The sequence below is a fragment of the Anopheles darlingi genome, chromosome 2 (assembly GCF_943734745.1).
Source record: "Anopheles darlingi chromosome 2, idAnoDarlMG_H_01, whole genome shotgun sequence".
Taxonomy (NCBI): domain Eukaryota; kingdom Metazoa; phylum Arthropoda; class Insecta; order Diptera; family Culicidae; genus Anopheles; species Anopheles darlingi.
The window spans coordinates 62012302-62036301 of record NC_064874.1 but is presented as its reverse complement, the minus strand read 5'-3'; the positions used below and the strand labels follow the sequence as shown (position 1 = coordinate 62036301).

Genomic DNA, 24000 nt, shown 5'->3' with positions numbered 1-24000 from the left:
CTCTATCCTCCCCACTTCAAGACCATCATTCGTCCAGCTGGTGTGCTTTTCTCTCTCTCTTTGAAAGGGGACCAACTGTGGTAAATGATAATGAAATGAAAGTGATATTATGCAAATATGCTTGCACTGCTCCAAACCAGCACTCCTGGCGTGGCCTCCTCTTGCTGGAGTGCTTAAAGCTTAGGAAGTCGGAATGATGGGGTGCCAGGCAATTGCATTGCGCAACATTAGCAACAGTATGCCCGGTGTGATAAAATGCAGAAACTAAGAGCCGAGAGCAGAGCGCCCGGTTAACGGCAGGCGTGAAAAATGCGAGGACAAAAGACTGTCGCTCTGTTTGAGTGTGTGTGTGTGTGCACGTGGAAGCGAACGTCTCGACTGAAATGCCAGGAGGGGATTGCGTTGGTAACGGATTGTTTCGCCGGAATGAAGGTACAGGATAGTCTGCCTTTGAAGAGGAGGCCAGCTTAGCCGGCTTTTCTTCTGACAGCATGCCGACTGAAGTCGAGGGCAACAGTAGCTGCGGATCATACCCGGCGGTTGTACCAAGCAAAGACTTGATGCAGTCAGGCAACAGGCAGTCAACATACGGCTACATATTTATTTATTCCGTGCTGCAGGGTCGAGGCTTGGTTGCGTCACTATCATTTCTCGAGTCGAATAAATGTAATGTTAGAATGCGTTTGATGTGTCGATGTGCCATGCCAATTCTTGTGTTGCCCAGATGATCTACCTGATATCTTTGAATCTTCGTCTTCTTCTGACCTATCTCCTATTTTTCCCCGAATCACCTGCTGTCATCATCGAAATTACTGCAAAAGTGTGTTTTTCTAGCTCGTTAGTCAAAGACCAATATCCAATTCTCTACAACATTGCATCATTTTACGGGTCTGTATTTGAAATTTAAGTAGTAGAGTAAGGTGGGGCAAAAGTTCAGACTATGTGGATTTTAATTTTTATAAAATAAATGAAATAAAGTGAGCCCCCCCCAAAATAAGCACTCTCTTCCTCTAAAAACGTTTATAGATGGTCCCACAAATAAGAGGCAGGAGGAGAGAGGAGTAGCAGAAGCGTCCTCGGGCTGACAAGAAGGCGGCGTGCGTTGGACCGGTGTCCCCCTGGATCCTGGAAGGGTTTTCCGAAACCTCAAAGCTGAATGCTAGCAAACAACAAATATAAAGCAAATCTGGAGCTATAGCTGAACTGTACGAATCCAAACACAACCGAGCAAGCCCGGGATATGGCGATTGGTAGTGAAGGAAATGTCCTACCCCAATTTTTGTTGTTAGTTGTTAATAAACATACGGCTCGCCCGTCATTATATATGTTAAAAAAATGAAATAAAGTAACAACTGAAAAAGACAATTATTTTTATTTATGCCATAAGATAAGATGAAACCAATAAACAATTAACACAGACCCATATGCACGACTAGTTTGTCGGTAAATACTTGCTGACCAGAAAATGGATTCGATGTGATAATTGAATAACTGTAGATTTTCACTGATCGGGGAAAGTAAAAAGACATTCTCAGTTTTTGTTAATTTTCCTTAATTTTTGTTGATTGTGAAGGCTGGAACGACGCAGAATCTGCACCAGATGATCTCGTAGTGTGGACGAAAAGCTATGTCTTAAAAATGTTCAAAGTTATGAAGACCTTATCATTTCTGTTTCGATTGATGTAAACATGGCACAGAAAAACTTTTAAAGGGGTTCATGGAAAAACGTTATTTATCCTCCTTTTAAAAATTATTTTACCCTCCTCCCCCCGCAGATTCGACGAATGGCCAAAAAATCCCACCGTAATTTTCCATACTACGCCAGCGTGAGAGGAAAAATCATCATCTTACCTTTCTCTCACAAGAAGGCGTTGTAATCAGCTTTTGTTTACGGGCCCGACAGTGAGGGTGGAGGACATCACGAACTACTCTAATGCGGCAAAACTTCGAGTAGTTGTCTCCATTTTCCGAGCATTTTCTTTCGTTACGCTACGCCTAGTGTGAATTAAATGAGTTCTTTACGCATTTCTTTCTTCACTTTTCTCGTTTGGATTTTTGTTTCGGATGAGCTTAAGGTTGGAGATAAGAAAACTCTTCTTCACTTAAAATAGTTTTCTGGAATTTATTAGAAAAAATGAGATTTTATTCCACTTTGTTTCGAAGCATTATAAGTTGTTCATTAATTGCACCCTGCTATTGATCAAACTAGAAACGCTATTCCAGCTCTCGGATCATCATTCGCGAGTAACTTAATCCTTGCCAGTTGGTTTTGAAAAAATACCAACTCATTGATCTATAATCGATTTCATTGATGTATCGCCCGTTCAGATTCGCGCGAGTACAACCCTTGTACCACCATGCACCTTCGAAGTCTTTTGCACAATGGAAGGTACTCACATCATTATCCCGATCTTTGGATGAGAACTTCATTCCCTTAAAAGCAGACATCGCATCACCTGCAGTTCCACTATGATTTCCAAGATCCTTCAAGTCGTATTGGTCACTCTTACTACCTATTTCGAATGCATCATACCGTGCGTACTTGTATGTTCCATTAAAGTCTTTCAATTCAACAATCAGTTCGTGTTTTCGGCCTCTTGTTATCTGGTGGACCTTCTCAAGACCTAACCAGAACTCTTTGTTCAAATCACCAAATCCATCGCGGAACTCATTCCAGCCTCGATAAAAGTCCAGTGATCCGTCGAAACGGTACTGAAACACTATCCATCCACCACCGAAAGATTTTTGTTCGCAATACACTTTGAACGGTTCACTATCATTATTCACACGAATCAGATACGTTCCAGACACTTTCGAAGGAACATCTTTACACGAGGAAAACGGAGGTTGCATAGGTTTCGGTGTTGTGGTCGTTGTCGTTGAGGCGCTTTTTTCCGTTGGTGTTACATAACACTGATTCAGCATAATTGCATTTAGTTGCTGCAGTTGAGGTAAGGTATTCATTACTTGCCGAGTGATGTTATGCACGTTGTCGACGTCTTGATCGAGCTTATGAAGTGCTGTTTGGACTTTTTCTTGGTTTCGATTGTGAACTTCACTTATATTAAAAGCGATTTGACGTCCAAGTTGTTTAATCGCCGCGAATATTTTTTTATTGTTCTTATATTGGCTGGATCGATCAACCTGGAGATTGTCGGGAACTTTGCGTAAATTTACTGCGAGTTGATTTTCCAATTTTTGAAGCAGGGCGAACATTTCTTTTTCACTTTTCTCTGGTCTGGATCGATGTTCCTGGATCATGTCCTCAACCTTCTGCAGCATCTTAATTTCTGATTGTTGCATCTTGTCTTCCATACTTTTCAGATTGTTTTCCATACTCTTCAGATTGTCTTCCATACTCTGCAGCTTTCCTGTAATGTTATACAGCTGGCGCGACACAGTATCGAACTTCATTAACAGAAACTGGAGTTCAACTCCCATGCTCTTATACAATGTATGATCCATATCCTTCTTATCTTCGTGATCACTTGCACTAACACATAACACCGTGAAAACCGCCATCCAATAGAAGGTGAGCTTCATTTTTCAAAAGATTTCACTAAAGGGCCTCTGAATCGTTCGGAACGACGAACTATACTGATTCATTTTGTGTGCCGAACATTTCTAATTCCCGTCGAGACGGCGCGATCAAGAGTGACCATGGTTTCAGCGTCAATCATAATACTTGCGGACATTCCATTTGATAAGCCATGCTGGCATACTGGCCATCCAGCCGAAAACACGTGCAATGATAGCCTCCGTGCCAACGGTTTGTTTCCTTTGATATGGTGCCCAGCAATCCAATGCTCGAACATACTGGATGCTGCAAATGGCTTCGTGAGTTTCGCTTATCATGTTCGTTACTTGTACTCGTTGCTGGCGCTGGCTCACACCCGATGTTGGTCTGTAAATGGTAAAATGTAAGCCAACGTAGGCTCATTGAACATCTAAGTAAATCATGGAATAAAAAACTAAAAGAAATATGAGGAACCTTCAAAGCTCGATTTGTGCACGATCGGTTGGAGGGTGGTCGGGAAACTCAGAGGCGAGTGGTTTGGTGGAATGTTATAATTATATCGTAACCAATTTCATAATTCTTTTTAGTTCCTTAACGCATTTTGGCTAATGAAAGTTATCCGAAAAATATATGGATTGAATCAACTGCTACACTATTTAATGATCTGAATTCAAACTGTTACAATTTTAAAAGTAAGCAGTACTTTCCCATCTTACTTTTACTGAATAGTTCGATCATTTGTATGCGGCTTCTCTCTAAAAGAATGAAGAAATAAGGAGACAGTGATGTTTCAGACTATAACGCATGTTACGATGTTACTTACATTGATTCAAAAGATACATTCAAAAGATAAAAGCTCTTAAGATTGTGTTAACGTGTTCAAACCAATCAAGATCTACAAATACACAACATGAAGCATAAATCTGCAGTTTGAAATGGTTTTATTTAAGTTTTTTTTCAACTTCGCCTCAAAAATCGTAGTAAACTTGAGAAAATGTAATAATCATCACATATTCCCAATGATACATAGCAATGAGCTTTAGTGTGTGGGAATCTCTCGGCGATTCCAAACAGGACGTGTGGCTATAACTCTGCTGCCTCGGTCGTCGAGCGCCTGGCCAGATTGGCAGATGGTATTTAGTAAGTAAGTAAGTCACCAACAACTGTGTGAGATTTGGAGAACTTTGCTTGGAAACTTTCGGAGTTATCACCAGTTGAGAAAAGTGGATAACCTGGAGGGGAAATCCTGGAAAAAGGACATCAAACAATATAATGGGGGATGATAACCTATGTATGTGCCAAGTTTGATGTTGATCGGCCCGGCAGATTATGCATGATGCGTCAACATATTTACACCGTAGGGACTTTTTTTTATTAGATTATTAGTTGCAACTTTATTCATATGATTTCTAACATACATCGCTATTTTCTGCTTACAATGCACCTCGATGAGCTGTACCAAAAACATTCTTATAACTCACGGATCATCATCCTAGTGAAGCTCAATCCATGGTACCCTTTGGGGGCTTTGAAATGATACCACCAATTTGATTTCTCATCGACACTATTCTTGTAACGGCCGTTTAAATTCGAAAATCCGCCACCAGAACCGTACCACCACCCGCCTTGGTAACGAACAGCGAAATGATACTCCGATCGGCCGTCATTGTCGTGATCTTTTGTAGAGAACTTCCTTCCCTTTCCATAGTACGATAATGAGTCACCAGCAGTTCCACTATACGATCCCACGGCCTTAAGGGTGTATTGCTCACTCTCACCGTCTATTTGAAATGCATCGTAGCGGGCATGCCCCGAGTTGCCACTAAAGTCGGTCACCTCCACAATCAATTCATGAGTGCGAGCCGTTGTGAGTTGGTGAATTCGTTCCAGTCCGAGCCAAAATTCGCTGCCCAAGTCACCAAAGCCTTCGCGATATTGTTTCCAGTTGCGATAAAAATCAACCGAACCGTCGAAGCGATGCTGCACAACGATCCAGCCGCCTCCAAACTTATCCTGTTCGCAATACACTTCAAATGGTGAACTTGCGTTGTTAACTCTGATAAGATACACTCCCGACACTTTCGACGGCACGTTCCTGCATGATGAGTAGAAAGGTAATTTTGGGTTTGGTGATGTCGTTGTTGCAATTGGTGAGGTTTTGGCTGCATCCTCGTCACATTTTCTGTGCCTATCCTCTTGTTCTCGGTGTTGATCCAGATCAGATTGAAGCTTCAGCAATTTACGATCGATGTAGTTTAATTTAGTCACAATAATTTCGAGACCAAATCCAGAAATTCCTCCCACCAAAGGGCCTTGCAAGGTGCCGACGGTGTTTTGTGGGCATTTGTTAGTTGCTCCCGAACTCAAAGCAGCACAAAATAACAGAAAATGAACACTAAGCTTCATTTTGGGAGGATGAAGCTCTCGATATAATACCGAGTCAATTGCAGGTCAAGTCGAAACTGTGCTCCAATGTTATTAAAGAACAGTATTTAATACTCAATGATAGGCCTTGCCACCACATGGTTTCTCGTGACATACATTCTAGAACAACTGGTGCTGACGAAAGCGATGTATGATGCGACCATAGCAAACCGCATTTATGGTTTTCATCTCTTTTGCGATGTACCACTTCGATAAGGCGGTTGCAATGTGTGCGATGTTTCAGCCTATGCCATGCAGGCATTCGAATGATAAGCGCTTAGTGGAATATTCTCCATACAGTGCCGTAGTAATTGGTTATCACTGACTTGCGTTGCCACAAACAAGCGTGCAAGTGTGATTAAAGGAGTCGCGATTTATCCATTTAACGATTTGCGTACGACTGCCTTGTTGACGATGACTTGCTTTGCCTTCATGACCTTGACCAGCAGCATTTTTTGCGGTCAGGCGGCGGCATCAGCTATCATTAGCTTCTGCATGCGCGAGGTCACTGCTTGGATGATAACAACGCTATAGTAAATTTTACTTATCTAAGGACGGACGAGCCGTATGTTTAATACAAACAAGTAACAAGAATTGTGGCAGTGACAATGCTACAGTTATTTGCGTTTATTGAAATTTGTACAATGGAGGGAGGGAATTGTGACGAATTTGGATTAACTTGGTTGCTTCATCGAGAGCATTATCCTATTCCAACAAGATTGCGCAAAACAAATGCAACAAACATCATATGGGTTTTTTTTTGCCAAACTATAAATTACTCAACAATATCTCATACTTATGGTTCCAAGCATGTAAAAGCATTTTTCTGTAATTAGTTTTGTAACAAAAAAGTTGAACGAAAAATAAACCAAATGTGTTAAAATGATTACTTGAAATTTTATCGGTGAAAGCACTAGCAGTTCATGCCCTGCATTACCTAAATGTGAATAAATGAGTTTGGCTCTCGGACCATAATTTGTTAATTTGTTTGATCGCAAAAAAACACATCGTTCTAAGAAGTAGTTCGAAAGTTATGAAGCGAATTGAAAGAAATTTTAGCTGTAATAACGTAATGTCGTTTAAGGAAAGCACGCGATGGTTTCATCTACCGTCTCGAGGCCATTATTCGTCTAAAACGTAACATATCGACAAATTCTAAACGGAATTTTAAATTTGATTTTTGCGACAACGTGTAGCTTTAATTTAACGTTTAAGTTGTTAAAAAAAAGTCTCGATAACATAGAACATTGAGCAAGAGGTAATTACCACTAATTCGGTGGTCAGTAACGCTCGGATCTATGCAGAAGGCCGAACTGAAAAAAGCGCATTGAGTGTCTCACAATACGAGTTTTCAAGGTCGCTTCTGATGGTATCAATGCCTCGTATAGAGTCTTAAGCGTGGACGATCTTCTTTGATGTACCACAGCAATTAGGAGGCACTACACAGCGGCATTTTCTTTCATCTGCAGCATCCCATCGCGCCCAGTTTACTTTAAACACTCCCCCCCCCCCCCCCCCCCCCCTAGTGACTTTAAAACAAACCCAAATTACAATCGTAATCATTGCAGCGTAAATTACCTTCCGGCTTGTTTGTTTGTTGGTTGTTGTTTGCTTTATGGTTTTCCCAATTTAATGCCTCATTACTATGGCGATGTACGTGTTGCCCGTCACACTTTTCGCACACATTATCAACACTTATTTAATGGTGCCACCCCTCCGGTCCCTTCTGGTGTCGACCGAGGGGGAAAGAGAAGCTGGCGAACATTAAAAACGTTATGCAAACTCGGCGAAACTCCTTTAACTGCAGCTTTTGCAGCACATAAAGCAAACAAACACACAGCTGCAAAGCGCAGCTCGCCTCATCACAAACAATGCAATGTTCGGTTGTCTATGCATTCCCCATTTCCAAGAAGCATTCCCCATTTGAATGGTCCTCAAAGCAGCTTCTCGAGTGGAGCAATGGGTGTGTGTGTGTGTGCGCTGCGAGGTGCTTTTATGCGAGCAGGCTTCCCCGTTTCCCCGGATTATATGCCGGAAGGATGCATGTTTATTTGAATTTTATTCTTTTCGCTCGCATATTACGGCGTCGAGTACTGCATAGGTGGGGGGCCGTACCCAAGCCCCCCCACTCTCTGTGTAGTAGTGCGATAAGTGGTTTGTGGGCCTCGTGGGATATTAAAACAAACACTTGCTTCTCAGCATAATGATGCATTTCATGAGCCGCTTCACGCTAGTGCCAGTGCCGCACTTCAAATCCACTATTTTCCCTTTATGCGTTTCCGGGGCTTCTTTTTCTTCGGTGCGGTTGCCTTGGCGTACCCTTGGTGTGAAGACCGTCCACCGCAGGGTGGAGCAAGTGACTGATTTATGTCTTAATTTGAATGCGTCCAGAATCGCTCGCTAGAATCGTTGGTTATATTTAAAACAGAAGACAAACCAGTCCGGTGAGGTCTGTTGGTGGTGGTCACGTGTCGGGGGATGATTTATGTTGCATTCGACGAGCGCCATTGCATGTTACCAAATGGACGTATTATGTTGGTGCAATAGGGTTCTCGTGGTGCTCGCTTCGCTTCGTGTAATTGCAGTTTGGTGGTGGCCACATGATAAGCTCGCGGTTGCTGCTAACCGCATTCCACATAAATTAAATGTCACTCCCGGATGTGACAGGTTGGGCTGGATCCGCTAATCAAATCTCCAGCTACGCGGTGCACTCCCATCCAAGTGCTGACAGACGTGTTAACCGAATGCTTCCCTTACTCCCCAATCGGGGGGGGGGGGGGGGGGGGAATGAAATAATAAAAAAAAATAACGGAACAGAAAACCACCATAACCCCCCTGGGGGTGCAAAAATGTAAAAAAAAACGATTTCCCCAACCCTCGATGCAAACCGATTTGCTCGACGTTTGACGATCGCACCCCTCACCCCTAGGCGCTGAGTGATGTCAATTGAATTATCCGATTTTTATGGTTTTATGGAATATTGCGCTATCTATGCGCGAACGTAGAATCTCTACCTACCCCTCGGGGGCACCTCCTAAGCCCCTGGGGGCAGTAGCACGTTGGAATGGCAGCAAATCGGCCTGACTCGCGCGCCGGTAGCCACTTATAACCCGATTCAGAATTTATGTGCGGTCGATGTCCGCACAGTTGGTGCGCTCGGGCAACGCGCTGTTTTTGGGGAGGCCGTGGGTGGGTGTGGGAAGCGGTGTTGTTCACCACCACCACACCCTTCTTCTTTTTCGCCTGGAACGATTTTCCAGTGGAAGTGTAAGCCAGATTATCGTTCTGTTTGTCATACCGGTGGGCGGTCGGTATCGTGTTTCCATCAAAAGTAGAACGGTAACACGGGAAGGGGAGGGGAAGTGGGGTATCCCCCACTTGCAAACACTTGCTTGGTGCGTTTTGCGTGAAAAAAAAAAATCGAATCGTTTTTACACTTCAGCACCACTTAAACACTGCACCGTTCAGCTCAATTGTTTTCGATCAATTCAACAAATCGAAATCCGGATGCATCGCTCGAGTTCGAAGCAGCAAGGTGTGAAGGGATGGAAGGGGCGGGAGGTGTTGTCGAACAAACCAGCAAGAGTGGAGTGTTAGAGGTAGCTAAGCTGATCTGGAATCTCGATCACTAATGGACAAAGAACTGCTAGACAGTGCCAAGGTGTCGGATTTTGCAGGTATCGGTCAGGGGTGGCAAACACCCCCGGGCGCCTCCATCGTTGGTAGGCTTTTCATTTGTTAATTCGTCGTCATCCTCGTTCTCATCATTGTCGATGGGCAACGATTCTTGGTGTTCGTTTGATGAGCTGTTGGTACGATTGCGTTAATATGGAAGTTTGTTTCTATTTTTTAAACAGATGAAACCGTGCGCCACCAGGCGCCTCCATCATTACCAATTCATCCCGTTTTCCCGGAGCGTTGCAATATATTAAGGCTACCGAAGTTGGAAAATTAAAAAAAAAAGCTGACCTGGTTGGATTGTGCTGCCAAACAAATATGCCAACCTGGGACATGTGGCAATCGTAATTGCCTCAAAATGGCTTTGTTCTTGTTCGCTGAATGGTGCTGCTGCTGTTGCTGCAGGATGTTGCAGCTCACCACAAACCATACGCCAGCGACCATACGACCGCCACAAACGCCACAGCACAGTTAATGAATTGTTAATCAATCAGTGAAAGCTGTTATTTTTCATTTTGCACAACCGCGTGTGCGTGAGAGTGTGTGTGTGTGTGCTTGCGGAGGTGATGAATGATGGGTGCCAGCCAGCCAGCCAGCCAGTGGAAAGGCTTTGTGGCTGTCGTGTGCTGTGCTGTGCAATTGAATGCTCGTTGAGGTGATGAGTGCAACGCTCCGATATATTTGTTGGTTTCCGGTTACATTATGGCGAGAGCGGTACAGGAAGAGAATGGACGAACGAAGCAGCAACCGCAACAGCAGGCAGCTGGAGAATGGATGCGGTGGCCATGTGGTCGCTAGTGTTAAGGCATACACCCGCTGGTCATTTCCCCAGTAGATGCCACTTCAAATTTCTCTCCTCCTGTAACGGTGGTGGTCAGCATTTTTATTTCGTTGTTGTTGCCTCGAGAGAAAGAGCAAATTGAATGTTGATTGGAATGAAGCAACGATTGAGGGTGCACCGGGTCGCAGGGTGAGACGCACCTTTTTCTGATCAAAGTCAATTAAACAATAAATTGAAAGCGTAACCGCGGCATTTAACTCATGCGGTGCCCGTGGATAAGAGTCGCGAACGGCATTCACAGCGCCTAACCGCGTACGCGACGGTATCGGGCTCATGCTTTTGCAAACATAATTTTAACCATTTTGTCATTTTGGCTTCAATGACCCCAGTGGCCGGCATAATAGCCGGAGCTGCCAGCTCTGCGACATGTGCTGAACCGCGGGTCAATCAATTTTCTCCTTGTTTTACATTTGATTGCGACGTATCAATTGGGGGAATTGTTAATTCTGTTGAACTGCATGCCAATGGTAGCAATCTTTGTGCCGCGTGTGTGAATTTCCAACGAAATGCAAACCAACACGAGTAATGAGTTCCATAATTTGCAGCATATGAGTCAATTGTTCATTTACACAGGTTGGTAAACATGCCATGCCGGTTTTATATTTTCTATTGACAATATGAGCATGAGTGAGCTGCATGGTTGTGCCAACAGGTGTGAAATGAACCATTGTTTATTATTCTACAGGATTTATTTTAACAAATAGGATACATAAATGTATAGGGTGTTTCATAATAGGAGATTTTAATCATCAGCTATGATTTAATTGCTACCCGTTTCAAAAGTATACAGTATCAATTTGGTTGTAATTGGTTGCCATTGACTCTGTGTAATTTGTGCAAACGTGTTACAACCCCAGTTCAGCTGGCACGTACCGTATCGGTAGAATATGCCTTGATATCTTAATCAAATGCTACTTTAGTTTACCTTTTTTGAGTTCAATAGTCCCTTTGTGATTGCTGTATAAAAATAAAAATATAGGCAAATCGGTTGAGTAAAAATATCGGTCAATCTGGATCAGTGCAAAAACCGAGCATTTTTTTCGCAAACCATACCTCAATTTTCTTTACTTTATGAGCGGGGGTAGAAATTTTTTACTAGTAATTTGATTAATCTCCCTACAACTGGGAAGCACAAGCAAGCAAATAGGTAAAGCACTTTTGTTCAAAATATTTCGGCTTGTGGTTTTGTGATTCTGATAATTATCCTTTTCCTGACACTCTTGCATTGAGTGGATTGGGTTTTATATATTGGGTGATCGAAAAAGTCTTTTCGTATTTTTGTTCAAACTTCAAATGATTTTTTGTAATGATTTCTAGATAACTTAATTCAACCAAATACTTTCCATGTTGGTTAACTATCTTTTGCCATTTTTCGGCTGAAGGCATTATTCCTTTCGTGTAAATATTCCGTGAGTTATCGGTGAAAAACTTTGCATCAAACAAAACAAGTGGTTTTCCGATAGTGCAAGGTCAGGGTGGATGCATCAAAACTTCCCTACCAAGTTCTCCAAGTTCTTGGCGAGTCATCAAAGATGTGTGTGGCCATTTGTTTAGCTTTACCTTTTTCGCACCATGATCTTTTTCGCACATTATTGTCGTATTTGATCCACTTTCGACTGCCCAAAGCCGGTTGATGATTAATGTTTAGTTCCTTTGCTATGTTATGGCTGCTTATTTGACGTTCCTTGTTAATCTTTTCTAAAATTTCATCAACTTTTGCAACGATAGGTCGACCAGATTGGAGTGCATCTTTCACATCCAAAGTTCTAGAACGGAGGCGAGTGAGCCATTGGTGTACTATACGAACTGATACAGCATCGTCCCTGTAAACTTAACAAACTTGAACTTGAAATCTAACCAATAACGCCCCCGTATTATATGATAACATGCGATAAACAGCGGTGGAGGTAGACGACTTCAAAGACACCTACTGCCAAAATATGACGACCCAATATATGCGGTCAAAATAAATAGGGGAAAAGATGCTTTACAAAGTGACATTAATTTATTTATCTTGTAGAAATTAGCCTGTTAATGCTATATTCATTTTAAAAATGATGACAGCTAACGTGGGACACAGTGTACATTGTAATGTTGTCAAAAAACATTGAACGTGTTATTTTAACTAAACTTTTACCACACTAGTACCATCACAGGTATGCATATTGAACAGAGGCCAGGGCCAATGATAAACCACCGATGGGTTCTTGTTTTAGAACATGCAAAGGAGCATACTGTCAGCATGCATACGGTACGGAAGAGAATTAATTCGAAAAGTCGATCACAGCCCACAGCGCTGTTCGGTTCGGTGAAGCCACCGGAATGAACATTTTTCAAATAATAGATAAATTAAACTGGCACGACATACATATGCTTAGACAACCGTGTACCAGTGCGAGCAATATCCGCACTGTTCGGAGCCTATTCCAACAAACAAACGAACACCTTCGCAATGCTGTGTGAAAGTGTGAAGCTCGTGTGCACCGTGTCACCAACGTCACCTGAACTGCTACTGCTGCTGCTGCAGATGCTGCTGCTCGAGCGTAGGGCTAGAGGAGCAAAGTTTGCAAATTAACATTATGATAAGGAAAGTTCTTGCCCTTACCCCTGGACTGACCCTGGATGCAGAAAACCGGCCCGGCACGACATATTCAGGATCCCATTTTATGCTCCACAACCGGGTCCGAAGAGGTCCAGCATTTGTAATAGGATGCTACCGCACGTACGGTCGCCATGATTGGCAATCCAGTGGTGGTGACTAAATTCTTGGAGTGCACCGGTTCACTAGAGAACCGCAGCTGTCCTAGAGCCCTGGAATGACTTGCTAGCTTTCAGGTGTACCGGTCCCCATGATGCACATCCGGATGTGTGCAAGTGCATCGATGCCAGCTAATATCAGGTAATAATTCCGATAACATATCGATATTAATTCCTAGATGTTCGTCGTCGCCGGTGTGTGTGACCGTCAGTGAAGTTAGCAAGGCCGTCATCTCCACCATCGCCAGCTGCCAGATGATCGAACCTATATTGCGGGCACCGACTGTTTGCTATCTCCGGTGCTGGCATCGCAAAATCGCATGCAAACAACATAAAGCTGCTCACGGCTCTTGCGTTCGTTTGGTTTTGGCGAAGGGCAGTACGGTAATGGTTTTTCCGATTGCATGCAGCAGCATAAATTAGCTGTCAGTCTCTGATGCACGCACCAGATGGGAGAGAGAGAGAGAGAGAGAGGGGGACAGGTGGTACATTTGTCTACGAGAGGGGACAACGCGTTGAAAGCTTGTTCAAATAAAATGGCAAACAGTGGCAAAAAAGCTCCTTGCCACGTGCAGATCGAGTTGACTTCAACACTCTGGGATTAATGTTGGCTCGCTGGGTGGCTCGGCGAGTGCTTTGCTCTGTCTCGGTCCAGGGAAACGATCGGCAACGATCGGAATATTCACTCAAACCTAACCGTGTCGCTGTGAGTAACGCTACTGCTGCTAATGTTGACCAACTGTCACATGCCGGTTGCAATTATGTGCCGGGATCCCTCTTCCGGATCCTTTCAAACACTCACACGGTGCTTACGGCGCGCCGTAGTCCGTGGTAATGCGAATCGGCATTCGTGTGCGATGTAGTTATTAGCATTTTGATGTGACCATCGGCGGGTCCGGGTGCGATATGCTGGTTTAGCCAGCACCTCTATCAGCACAGTCCGAACCGGTGTCTAGTAGCATTGTTTGGGGCCTATTGGGGCCACATTATCATTATGTTTGCACTGCCGCTACTCCCGGCAGCTTCTGGTTCGTGGCTTCGACGTTGGCAACCGCGTGGGGGCAACCCGCTAATGAGGGATTAGTTGCGGGAAACTGGTTGTTGTGCAAAGTGATTTTCCACATTCAATTACCAGACTGCACCAGGGAATTGCGTAATGGTGTAGCTCGGGATGGATAGTTGTGATGTTTTCGGTGAAAAGCTTTTTGTTCCCCCGTAGGTAACGCTGCTCGTTTTGAATGGTGTGTTAACGGCGTTGAACTGCAGAGTGATTAAAATATGTAGCTAAATTGGTGAGGGAAACAATTACTGGTTAACTATGTGCTGCACTGGTTTGTATTCGCATAGCATTACAGAGCATATTGGATATCAACTCTTTTCTTCCTTCCTCATTGAACTAATTTGAAATATGCATACCTTTATCGCCAAAACTAAAGGAGTTATACATTAAAGTTTCTAGAAAACTTTTACTAGATAAATCATTTAAAAGGGATCTATCAAAATTTTCAGCAGATGACCTTTAACTCCCGATTTTGAAGCATCCGAGAGTAAGAGATAGGTCTAATTATCTTATTTTAGTACTATCAGACCAGATAACGTTTATCATTTATTCAATGACTCATGAAATGTTGCTCTGCTCCCGAAAAACTGAAGTTCTAATTTCAGCTATTAGTTCGAGAGATACTTTAAAGTTGCATACCTCCACTATTTTGGGCGATAAAGCCATCGATAGGGTCTCAAAAGATGCAGTTGAATTCAAAGAAATCAAGTGCATCGTTGAAATGGGTGAAACAAATACGATTCTTTGATTATTTTGTAGCCAAAATTCTCTTGTTACCTTATAAAAGCTGATAATGGGCTTCAGATACGTTTTCCAAAAGGCTGCATATTCAAAGGAAACATAAAATTTAGCATTTTAATATTGAATTAATTTACAAATCATCATTTAGGTACGGCTTGAATAATCTGAGCGATTTGTGAGAGCAAATTTCATTAACATGGAACCACAAAAGCAGCTTATTATCGCAGGGAATTGTAAATGAACAATTGTACCAGTAATCTCTCCTATTGTGGCAGAATTAATGTGAAGATGATAGGATTTTTTTTATTGCAAGCGATTGATGTGATGTGTAATATTAAACAAGAGAAATACATATGTTAGGGTGAATAAACTTTTTTTGCGCACTGTACATTACGCAACTTGTTTGCATCTACCATTTCATTGGGTTGTTTTTTGTAGAACACACTACTCAAAACGACACATCAAAATAAAAAAACACTATATTATTAACTACAACTTGTCAGAAAGATACCGGTTTTGGAAACCTTGTGAGGTTCTCATTGACACAATTCCATATGTAGACAAGTTTTCAGATATTGGCCCTTCTTGTAAAATTAATCACTAATCGTGATTCGAGTTGAACACATTGTCACTTCCTACAGACACATCTGGTATTGTCTGGTATGTTTTAATAATAACATTTTAAAATATGATATTGACAAACATCGTAAAGTTCTAGCGCGATCGATCGCTGATTGACGTCACACAGTACAACACCAACGTTGACTCAACGTTGCTCAACAACAACATGCAACTTTCCCTTCGACCGCTCCCATTGACGGGTGCGTTTTTTTCATCTGCAGCAAAAGATAAACCGACATTCACATTCATGCTTTCTGCTCAAAAAAAAATACTGTCTTCAATTGCGCGAACGTCCATTCACGTGTAATGCGATAAAGAATCATCGGCAGCCAGTAAATAACAATAGCCAGTTCCTCGTCCTCGTCTGCTACTACTCACAGCTGTACGCGGTTTGCACCACACATTGGCCATTCAGAAATTACATTCAAACATAAAAAGGAACCAACAAAAGCGGTGGCTTGCTTCGGTTGGTTATAAAAATATTGTGCATCATCCATTGCCGCGGGTTTAATGCACTTGCGCTGGTGCGCCGGTGCGCTGGTGCGGCGATTGCATTATTAATTCCATTCCCGGTCCATTTACGCGAAATTTCATTAATCAGCTGCAGCTCACCACCGTTCGCCATCTGTAAAGGGAATTGATGCGCCCGTTGATTGACTGTTAAAACAAACGCATAAAATGCGCGGCCCAACCACTAGCATCGTAGCAGGCCGGTATGCTGAAATGTGATTACTTTGCTTAATGCCGGAATCGGATTTACCGTCGCTTTCCTCTCTCTCTCTCTATCTCTTTCTGAAGCCAAAATCCCGGTTGATGTGGCAATTTCCACTCCCTTGAAACAAACGTACACCATCAGAAGCACAGTGTTATTAATACACATACGCCCACGGCTTTAATCATCTATTTGAGCCAAATTGTTGAACCACGGGAATGAAGATCGCTCCTCGCTGTGTTGCAGCTGCAGAGCAAGAAGTATAGCAGCGAAAGAATAAATAAATAAATGACGCACGTTACACTCGGGAGTGATCTGCGTTGCGGGCGTGGGGTCCTAGGACAGAGGTGGCCGGCAGAAGGGGGTACTTCGTAAATTAAAAAAGGCAAAACCAACAGAGACGCAAGTAAATTGAAAGATGGATACAACGCAGCGAGCACTCCACAGTCCACTCTGCTCGCTTTCCAGTGATCGCATGTGTGTGTGTGTGTGTGTGTGGGTGCACTTGCGTTAATTTATCCACCCAAGCCCTGTGTTAATTATTGAAAATAATTCCGAAAGGTACCGGGGACCCCCGGCCAGGCCAGCGACCACCCAGCGTTTCTGGTTCGCGACCGGAATTTGCACGAGCGGTTTTTTTTCTTCTCACATTTTTCAACGTCGCTTCTTTCACCTCGTCGCTGCTGGCGTGTAAATGCGTGCCACTTCCGTCCTGGTGTCGGTTGACCTACCATCGGGGCCGCACACACACACACACACAGACACCGTGATGTCGATGTTGGCCCGCTGGTTGCAGTGGTTTTGCATCCATTTTGACAACGTGACGCTCGCGATCATCGCGGGTTCGGTTTCCTGTTGCGCTGCAGCTCAGGCGCCCAGGCCCAGAGCGGATGTGCGAAATCGCACCCCGGGACGGGCGAGAAGGGTTGTTGGATGAACGACAACATAATTAATGCTGGCCTGCGTCGGAAAACCTGCGACACGACCACCGGAACCCGTGTGACCTCCTGTGACGCGGCGATGTGGTGCGGCCACCACCCGGTGCGAAATATAGAGTGCGCCAGGCGCGAGTGCACTCACACACACACACACATACACATACACATAATGTTGTCATGTGCACGCGCACCGCCAGGACACTCCCCGTTCTGGTGACGGATGTCGTGGTGCGTTTGGTGGGTTCAACTTTACAGAGGAAATGAAAAATGGATCCAATGAAAAAAGCGCAGACGTGCAGGGGATCGTGAGAGGGAAAAAGGGGGAAAATCATTAAAGTGGAGAGTGTCATTCTCCTGCCCCGTGTGCTGCGCGTGTGGCACTCCCCGCGCGGCAGGTGGCGAGGTGTGTGCTTTATTGCATTTAATTAATGAAACGAGCAATCTGTCAGCTTCGGTTGAGATTATCGTTATTTTTCATCATAATTCTGCATTATTAATTGCTTCATTGCGCGTGTAAACACGCGGCAGCCAGGCCAGCAGCAGCAGTGGCCAGGCCAGCACGCGAGCGCACACCCGAGGAGCAAAGTCAATGAAATCGAAACTGCCGGACACTGGCCGCAGTTCGCCGCCGTTGGTGTGGAAATCCTTTCCGTCCGGCCCGGGACCAGGTCTATTGACCATCCGGGAAAGCAAACAAACAACATTATTATCACCGATCGGATCCAACGTATGTTTTTTCTGCTTCTCCCTTTCTGTTCTTTGTCGTCCTTCCCCCGGGGGGAGACGTGCACCCGGTTTGAAAATGATCGAAAATGACTTCGGATCGGGGCGTTAATTATTCACCTACCGCTGCCCCCCAGGAGGGCTGGTGCACCGTTTGGCATTGTTGTTTGGTGGATCTCGTGGTGAAATCACGTTTCACGCGCAGGAGCAACCCTCCAGATGGGTTTTGGGTTTTTGGAAGTGAATATTGATGAATATTAATCGCATATTTTAGCTTCAGAAGGCGCAGGCGACAGGAACCGGAGGGAGGGAGGTGGGAGTGGTTAGGGGCTAACAGGCGAAGCTTTTATTTAATGAGAATGTAATCGCACTCTGTACTCTAGCTGAGGGTCCCGTTCGTCCCGCAAACATCACTCGCATGTAACGCCCGAACGCGGATTTATATCACTCTGCAGCGCTTGTCAGATGCCAGCAGGGGATGCCAACCAACGCCCCCCCCCACCCTCTGTGGGAGAAGACACGGTTGAGCTTTAATCAAATCGTGGTCCGCTCGCGGAGGGGCGGAGGTGGTTAGGGTTGCGTAACAGCATGTCATCACTTTGACGCGACGATAAATTGTGCATGATTATGTATATGAATTGCGATTTCGTTCGGTGTACCAAACGTGGTTGCTGCTGCTGCTGCTGCTGCTGATTATACGGTAACCGCGCTTGTATTACATTGTATCATCAGGGGAGAGGTAGGATGCATGCATAGAGCGGGGGTTTCAGTCTAACCAGTGCTACCGGCTGACTACTCCCCGAGATGTCATTAATGCTATGCGGGATAATTATAGAACCCGGGCTTTGAACCTCCTACCAATGGTGATCCGTGGAAAATTGTTTACATTTTATGTAAATGGTGAAATTATGATGCACGAAATGCGTCGTTCCCCGAAGCCGCTGCTGTTTATGTATCGTAGTGTGCGATTTTACCTTTTACCACTAGGAATCGGTTTGTGAAGTTTTGGAACATTTATTGGTTTATTTGGTTTACTCAACATAATGTATGCATTTTTTCCATACACTTTAAGCCCGATGATGTGTAAGGTAAATGAAAAAAGGGTCTAGATGGAAACATCGAGCAGCGGAGCGGTCATGAGCTCTTTTAAATTTTCCGAATTTGTGATACATGCCAGAAAATGGCACTTCCACTGTTCCGCGTTAACTGGTGTCTAGTAAACCGCCGAAGAAGTTCATGAACTCTGAAGGAAAAGCTATTCTGCGTGCGCTATCGAATCAAAACAATGTGGGAAATGAAATGTTGAAGCAATCCAGACGACTTGTTACTATGGACTGAAAAGACATTGGAATCATTTTATGTACCTTTATGACACAATTTTTAAACTCAACACAAAATGCATGCATGCATTAGCGAATTTGACTATTGTTCTAGGATCTTAAGAACTATGTTTGCAATATGGTTTTCATTGGTCTGAATTTTTTTTTTTACGAATATAAGGACGGACAATCCATCTGTTTAGGTCTGAACTTGTGATTTGATTAATTCCTACATAGTGTCTGCTTATGGGCCCTATTGCTGCTGAAAAGGGTATATTTTTTCGTTTTGGTCGTCGTTGCCATTAGAGCAGGCTGTAAAAAATCACAAGTTCATTCATAAGAGCTAAAAAAGACTGCTAGGTTTTTTTCAGCAGTAGTACAGCAGCCTCGTTTGCAAGACAAGAAACTCGCAATAGGGCCCTATGATTTCTTTGGTGGATCTTTATAAACTTTGAAATTTAATGCAGTGTGGCGTAATTATAATTGCGTCTATCGTTGATATCGATTTTCAATTACACTCCTTTTGAAGACTGCATGTCATATGGTTTAATATAATTTTGAGCGCTACTCATTGGTATAATATGAATTGTTTTGTTGTATTTCATATTGGCTTTTGTATTTACAAACGGTTTTTTGTCATTCTTTATTTTCTGTTTCCACATTTTTTATCCACAATAATATTGTTATTGCGTTATTTAACTATTTAATTAGTTTATTTTACTTTTGTTTGACAAAACGGGCCGATGGCTTCATCAAGGATACTGAAATCTAGAGTCAGGATGCCAAATAAATTAACGTTAATGTTTCGACTTTATCGCAGTTTCTGAGTTCCTTTGGATGGCGAATACATATTGATATTTGAGTTACTCTAAAACTATTGTAATAGATTAAGCACCGAATTAGACGTAATAAGTAGGTAATCTACCTCAGGTATATGAAAATTTGGCTAAGATATTCTCAAACTAGCCCACATTTTAACAAATCAAATCCGATTCGATTCGATTGTAGCCAGAGTTGTTCTAAGTAGAGCGTTACTCTACTATTATACAAATAATCATAACTTAAACATACGATGTGTAAGTTTAGTATTTCGTATCCTAATGGATCACTTTCAATTCGATTTCTATTTCAATCCAACGGTTCACTCTAACATCGAGCATCACCATTCGTTTCATCATAACCACCACACCATCATGCGCCAGTTTTTGATTTCAAAATTAGAACTCATAAATATTTAATGCCCTCTCCTCGGTCTCCAGCAAAAAAAAAATGGAGAAACACAACAACTAGCACTCAGTGTCCCGTTGGACCATCGGACGCCTAGAGTGCCGCAATGCCGGCTGTCGGTATGCTCCGCTTTCGGGCAGCCGTACCGGAAGAGCACTATCCCTGCTGGCTGCAAAATAGCCGTGGCCCAAAATCAGGGCCGGTGAATTTAAAAATCCATGCAAAGAATGATAACTAGCACGAGCATAAATCCGACCAAAAAAGGATGACTGACGGTAGCACGAATTCGGGATCGTTCGGGACAGTGTTTCCCCACGTCACGCGTACCAAGTGATCACCACCACCAAGTGTGGGTTGGGTTTTGGTTTTTAGATTTTTATGCTCCCCATCGCCACATCATCCATCGCTTCCCGCTTTCCTGCCTTCCTCTACCGTCAATCTCATCAATAGTTTGCTAGCCGCTGCTGCTACTGCTGCTAGAGGAGCCAAGTAGATTTCTGTTTGCCTTTTTGTCATCCATACCACTATCGCTTCACATTCTCTGGTTTTTCCTCTCCTTCCCTTCTTCCCTTCTTCGCCACCTTCACCATTGCACACGACTTTATTACGTGCATTGTGATTCTGATTTAGCCCCCGATTTCCCCTCGAGTTTCTGCGGTTTCCCTGGTTCTGTGCTCGGTGCATTGCGAATGTGGTCCCACTTCCTGATCCCAATCCCCGTGCCCGTGCTTCTTCCGCTCTTTCTATGCACCACTTTGATAGCAACGCTCAGCTGCCTGTTCGGTGCCTGTATGTGTGTTTGTGTGAGTCACATTTTTGCATTCCAATTTTCGAGCCTGTTTGTGGGTTTTTTGGCTTTCATTTCCGGAATCACTTCCGATCCCCGAGCGATGAGCACGTCTAGAGCGGCCGGAGCAGTGGCAGGTGAACGTGACGATTTTATTCTTGTCAATTGTGCGGCCCTCCCTACCCCTACCCCCCCCCACATCCGGTTAGAATGTCAGTGAAAAATCAACTCCGATAATGTCGGTCCGGAAACTATATTGCTTTCTTTTCCTTATCTGCAGCACCGACGGTTGCCTAACGAACTGTTCAAAGTGCTCTGCATAATGAGAGCGATATTGACTGACTGACGTGTTACATAGGGAGCATAAAATATGACCTTCATTGTGTGAACTCAACTAAAAACCTCTTTGCCTTTGTAAACACTCCCGCGTCCAGCGCTCAAATCATTCACGGTGATGCAAATTCAGCGTTCAGCGCGATCTCGTTTGGGTTCACAAGTTCTTGCTAGTAAAACATTACGGCATTAGCTCTGGAACTGACCGAGGGGCAATGATGAACTTGTTTTATGATGCGCCATCACTTCGGCCTCATTTTAACATCATGGGATGGACATTTTTTGGCCGGAATAGCAAAACTTTACCTTCTCCCGTTCCATTAGGGTGATTGGAAGTGACGACGAGATGAAGGTGTGTGCGTGTGTGTGTGTTTTTTTTGCACATTTTTACGACGACTGAACTGGAAAATTCATGGTACGCTAGTTGAAGTCGTACCGTACCGGGTGACGCGAACACTGAAGTTGTTCTAAAAGTGAGAGTTTTTTTTGCGGTGACGATCATGCTTCTACCGATGATGGTTTTATGATTATTGGGTATTTTGCTTCTTCGACTACAGGGTTGCTACGGGCTTCTTAGGAAGGAGATGTGTGGAGGTGTTGTGAAAAGATCTGCTAAATGCTGTACGTTTTACGCTGTGGCTGGGTCATTGACATGCGAACTTTCGATTGTTATGAAGAGTATTTGAAGTGCGCGATGGATTTCAATTTGACTTTCCATTGCCGAAAAGGTACATCTGAGGACGAGTTAATGATGTTTCTGTTTGAAGTGCAGGTTTCAGGGGAGACTTCGGTAGTTTATTTTGTTTCTTCGCATTAAGTTTTTACATTTTTTAATAAGTGCTTATCCATTCAAGATTATTGTATAAAATTTTGGGATCAATCGAAGCTAAATTGACAAAGATATGGATTTTTGAAAATCCACCTATCATACAAGGCTCAAAGCATTTCGCGACTTTGAATCGCGATTCCCAAAACCTGCGTTTTCAATGTCGGTGCCCATCGTAGCATGGAAACTAATGAACCGATTGATTTGAAATTTTGAACACATAATCTGTTCACTATTTGCCAGGTAGCCCTGTCGAGATTTTATTAAAATTGTTGATGCTTTTTTATATTTTTTTAAAAATTATGTAAAGCTCATTGTTTGAGGCAATATCGAAAAAAGCATCACTTTTCCAAGTTAAAAAATCTGCCAAAAATCGAAAAATGGGAAAATCAACAAAAACTCGACGGGGCTACATGGATACACTTATAATCTAACAAAAGAATATTGATTTGTATATTTCTGATGACCCAGCACATGGATACGATGGGCACCGCAAAAAGTATATTTTTGCTAATTTGCCCTTCTAGATTGGATGCCATGAACGCGGTTTTGATCAAATCTTCCCCAAAATAGAACCAAGTATTCTTGAAAAGTTGTAGTTTAGTATAAGGTTATAAAAAAAAAATTAAATGGTTTCTTCATTCAAAATCGTCAAAAATAAGCCCTTTTTTGACCCGAATTAACCTTTAAAGTAAGTTAGTAAATAAATAGATGAATAAGTTGAGTAAATGCTTAACACAATGAGCGTTTGAATGATAAAAGTATGATACTAGATACGAGCAACGCGATCAAACCATACCTTGAATTTTAACGATCAAGGTCCATAATGGATGAATAATTGAAAGAATCAGTTAGATGTTACTTTAATTACAGCATGACGTTGTGGTATGGATCACTTTCGAAATCATAACATCCCCAACATCGTTACATCGTTTCGATAACGCAATTTTCCCTGATTCAACAGCGCAATGGTCAAAAACCGTGACTAACAGTGACTTGGGATGGATCCGGTTTTACGAGATTCTATTAAGCATTTAACGAATTTCGGTCAATGCCTAGATCCTTGGGCGCCATCGGATATGGACCGTAGTGGCACTATTCAGCGGGACTAGCTACTTGTACGTCATTTATCAACATCAACATATGGTCAGTGACCATGCAAACCATCAAAACAGGAGGAAAGGACCGGCTTCCAATTTACCAGGACGATTATTCATCGCACACACACACACACACACACGCAAGTGGCATGAGTCATGAAGTTCCAATCCACGGTGTTGCTGGACCTTGGTGCCGAAAGTCACGTTACAATAGCGTAACAGGTACAGGCGACTAAGGCCGCATCGCATTCTCTGAACTGGGGGCACCAACCGGTGCACCTACCTATTAGCTTCCGGAGGCAGAAATTGTTTTCCAATGAGCGAAACTATCAATCATTATGGAAGTGGCGAAAATTACGGACGGTTGGAACGGTCAGCACGATGGAGTCGGTAATC

General features: G+C 43.3%; 1 protein-coding gene across 1 annotated transcript; it reads right to left on the bottom strand.

The window, feature by feature from the left end:
* Positions 1-2210: 2210 nt before the first annotated feature.
* On the bottom strand, positions 2211-3516 carry LOC125960172 (angiopoietin-1-like). Its single transcript, XM_049693407.1, has one exon. The coding sequence runs from the start codon at positions 3463-3465 to the stop codon at positions 2215-2217; it is 1251 nt and encodes a 416-aa protein (XP_049549364.1). The 5' UTR covers positions 3466-3516; the 3' UTR covers positions 2211-2214.
* Positions 3517-24000: the final 20484 nt, after the last annotated feature.

What these genes read in the sequence shown, in the direction of transcription:
- LOC125960172 (XM_049693407.1), bottom strand. Translation starts at nt 3,465, where the DNA reads ATGGATCATACATTGTATAAGAGCATGGGAGTTGAACTCCAGTTTCTG.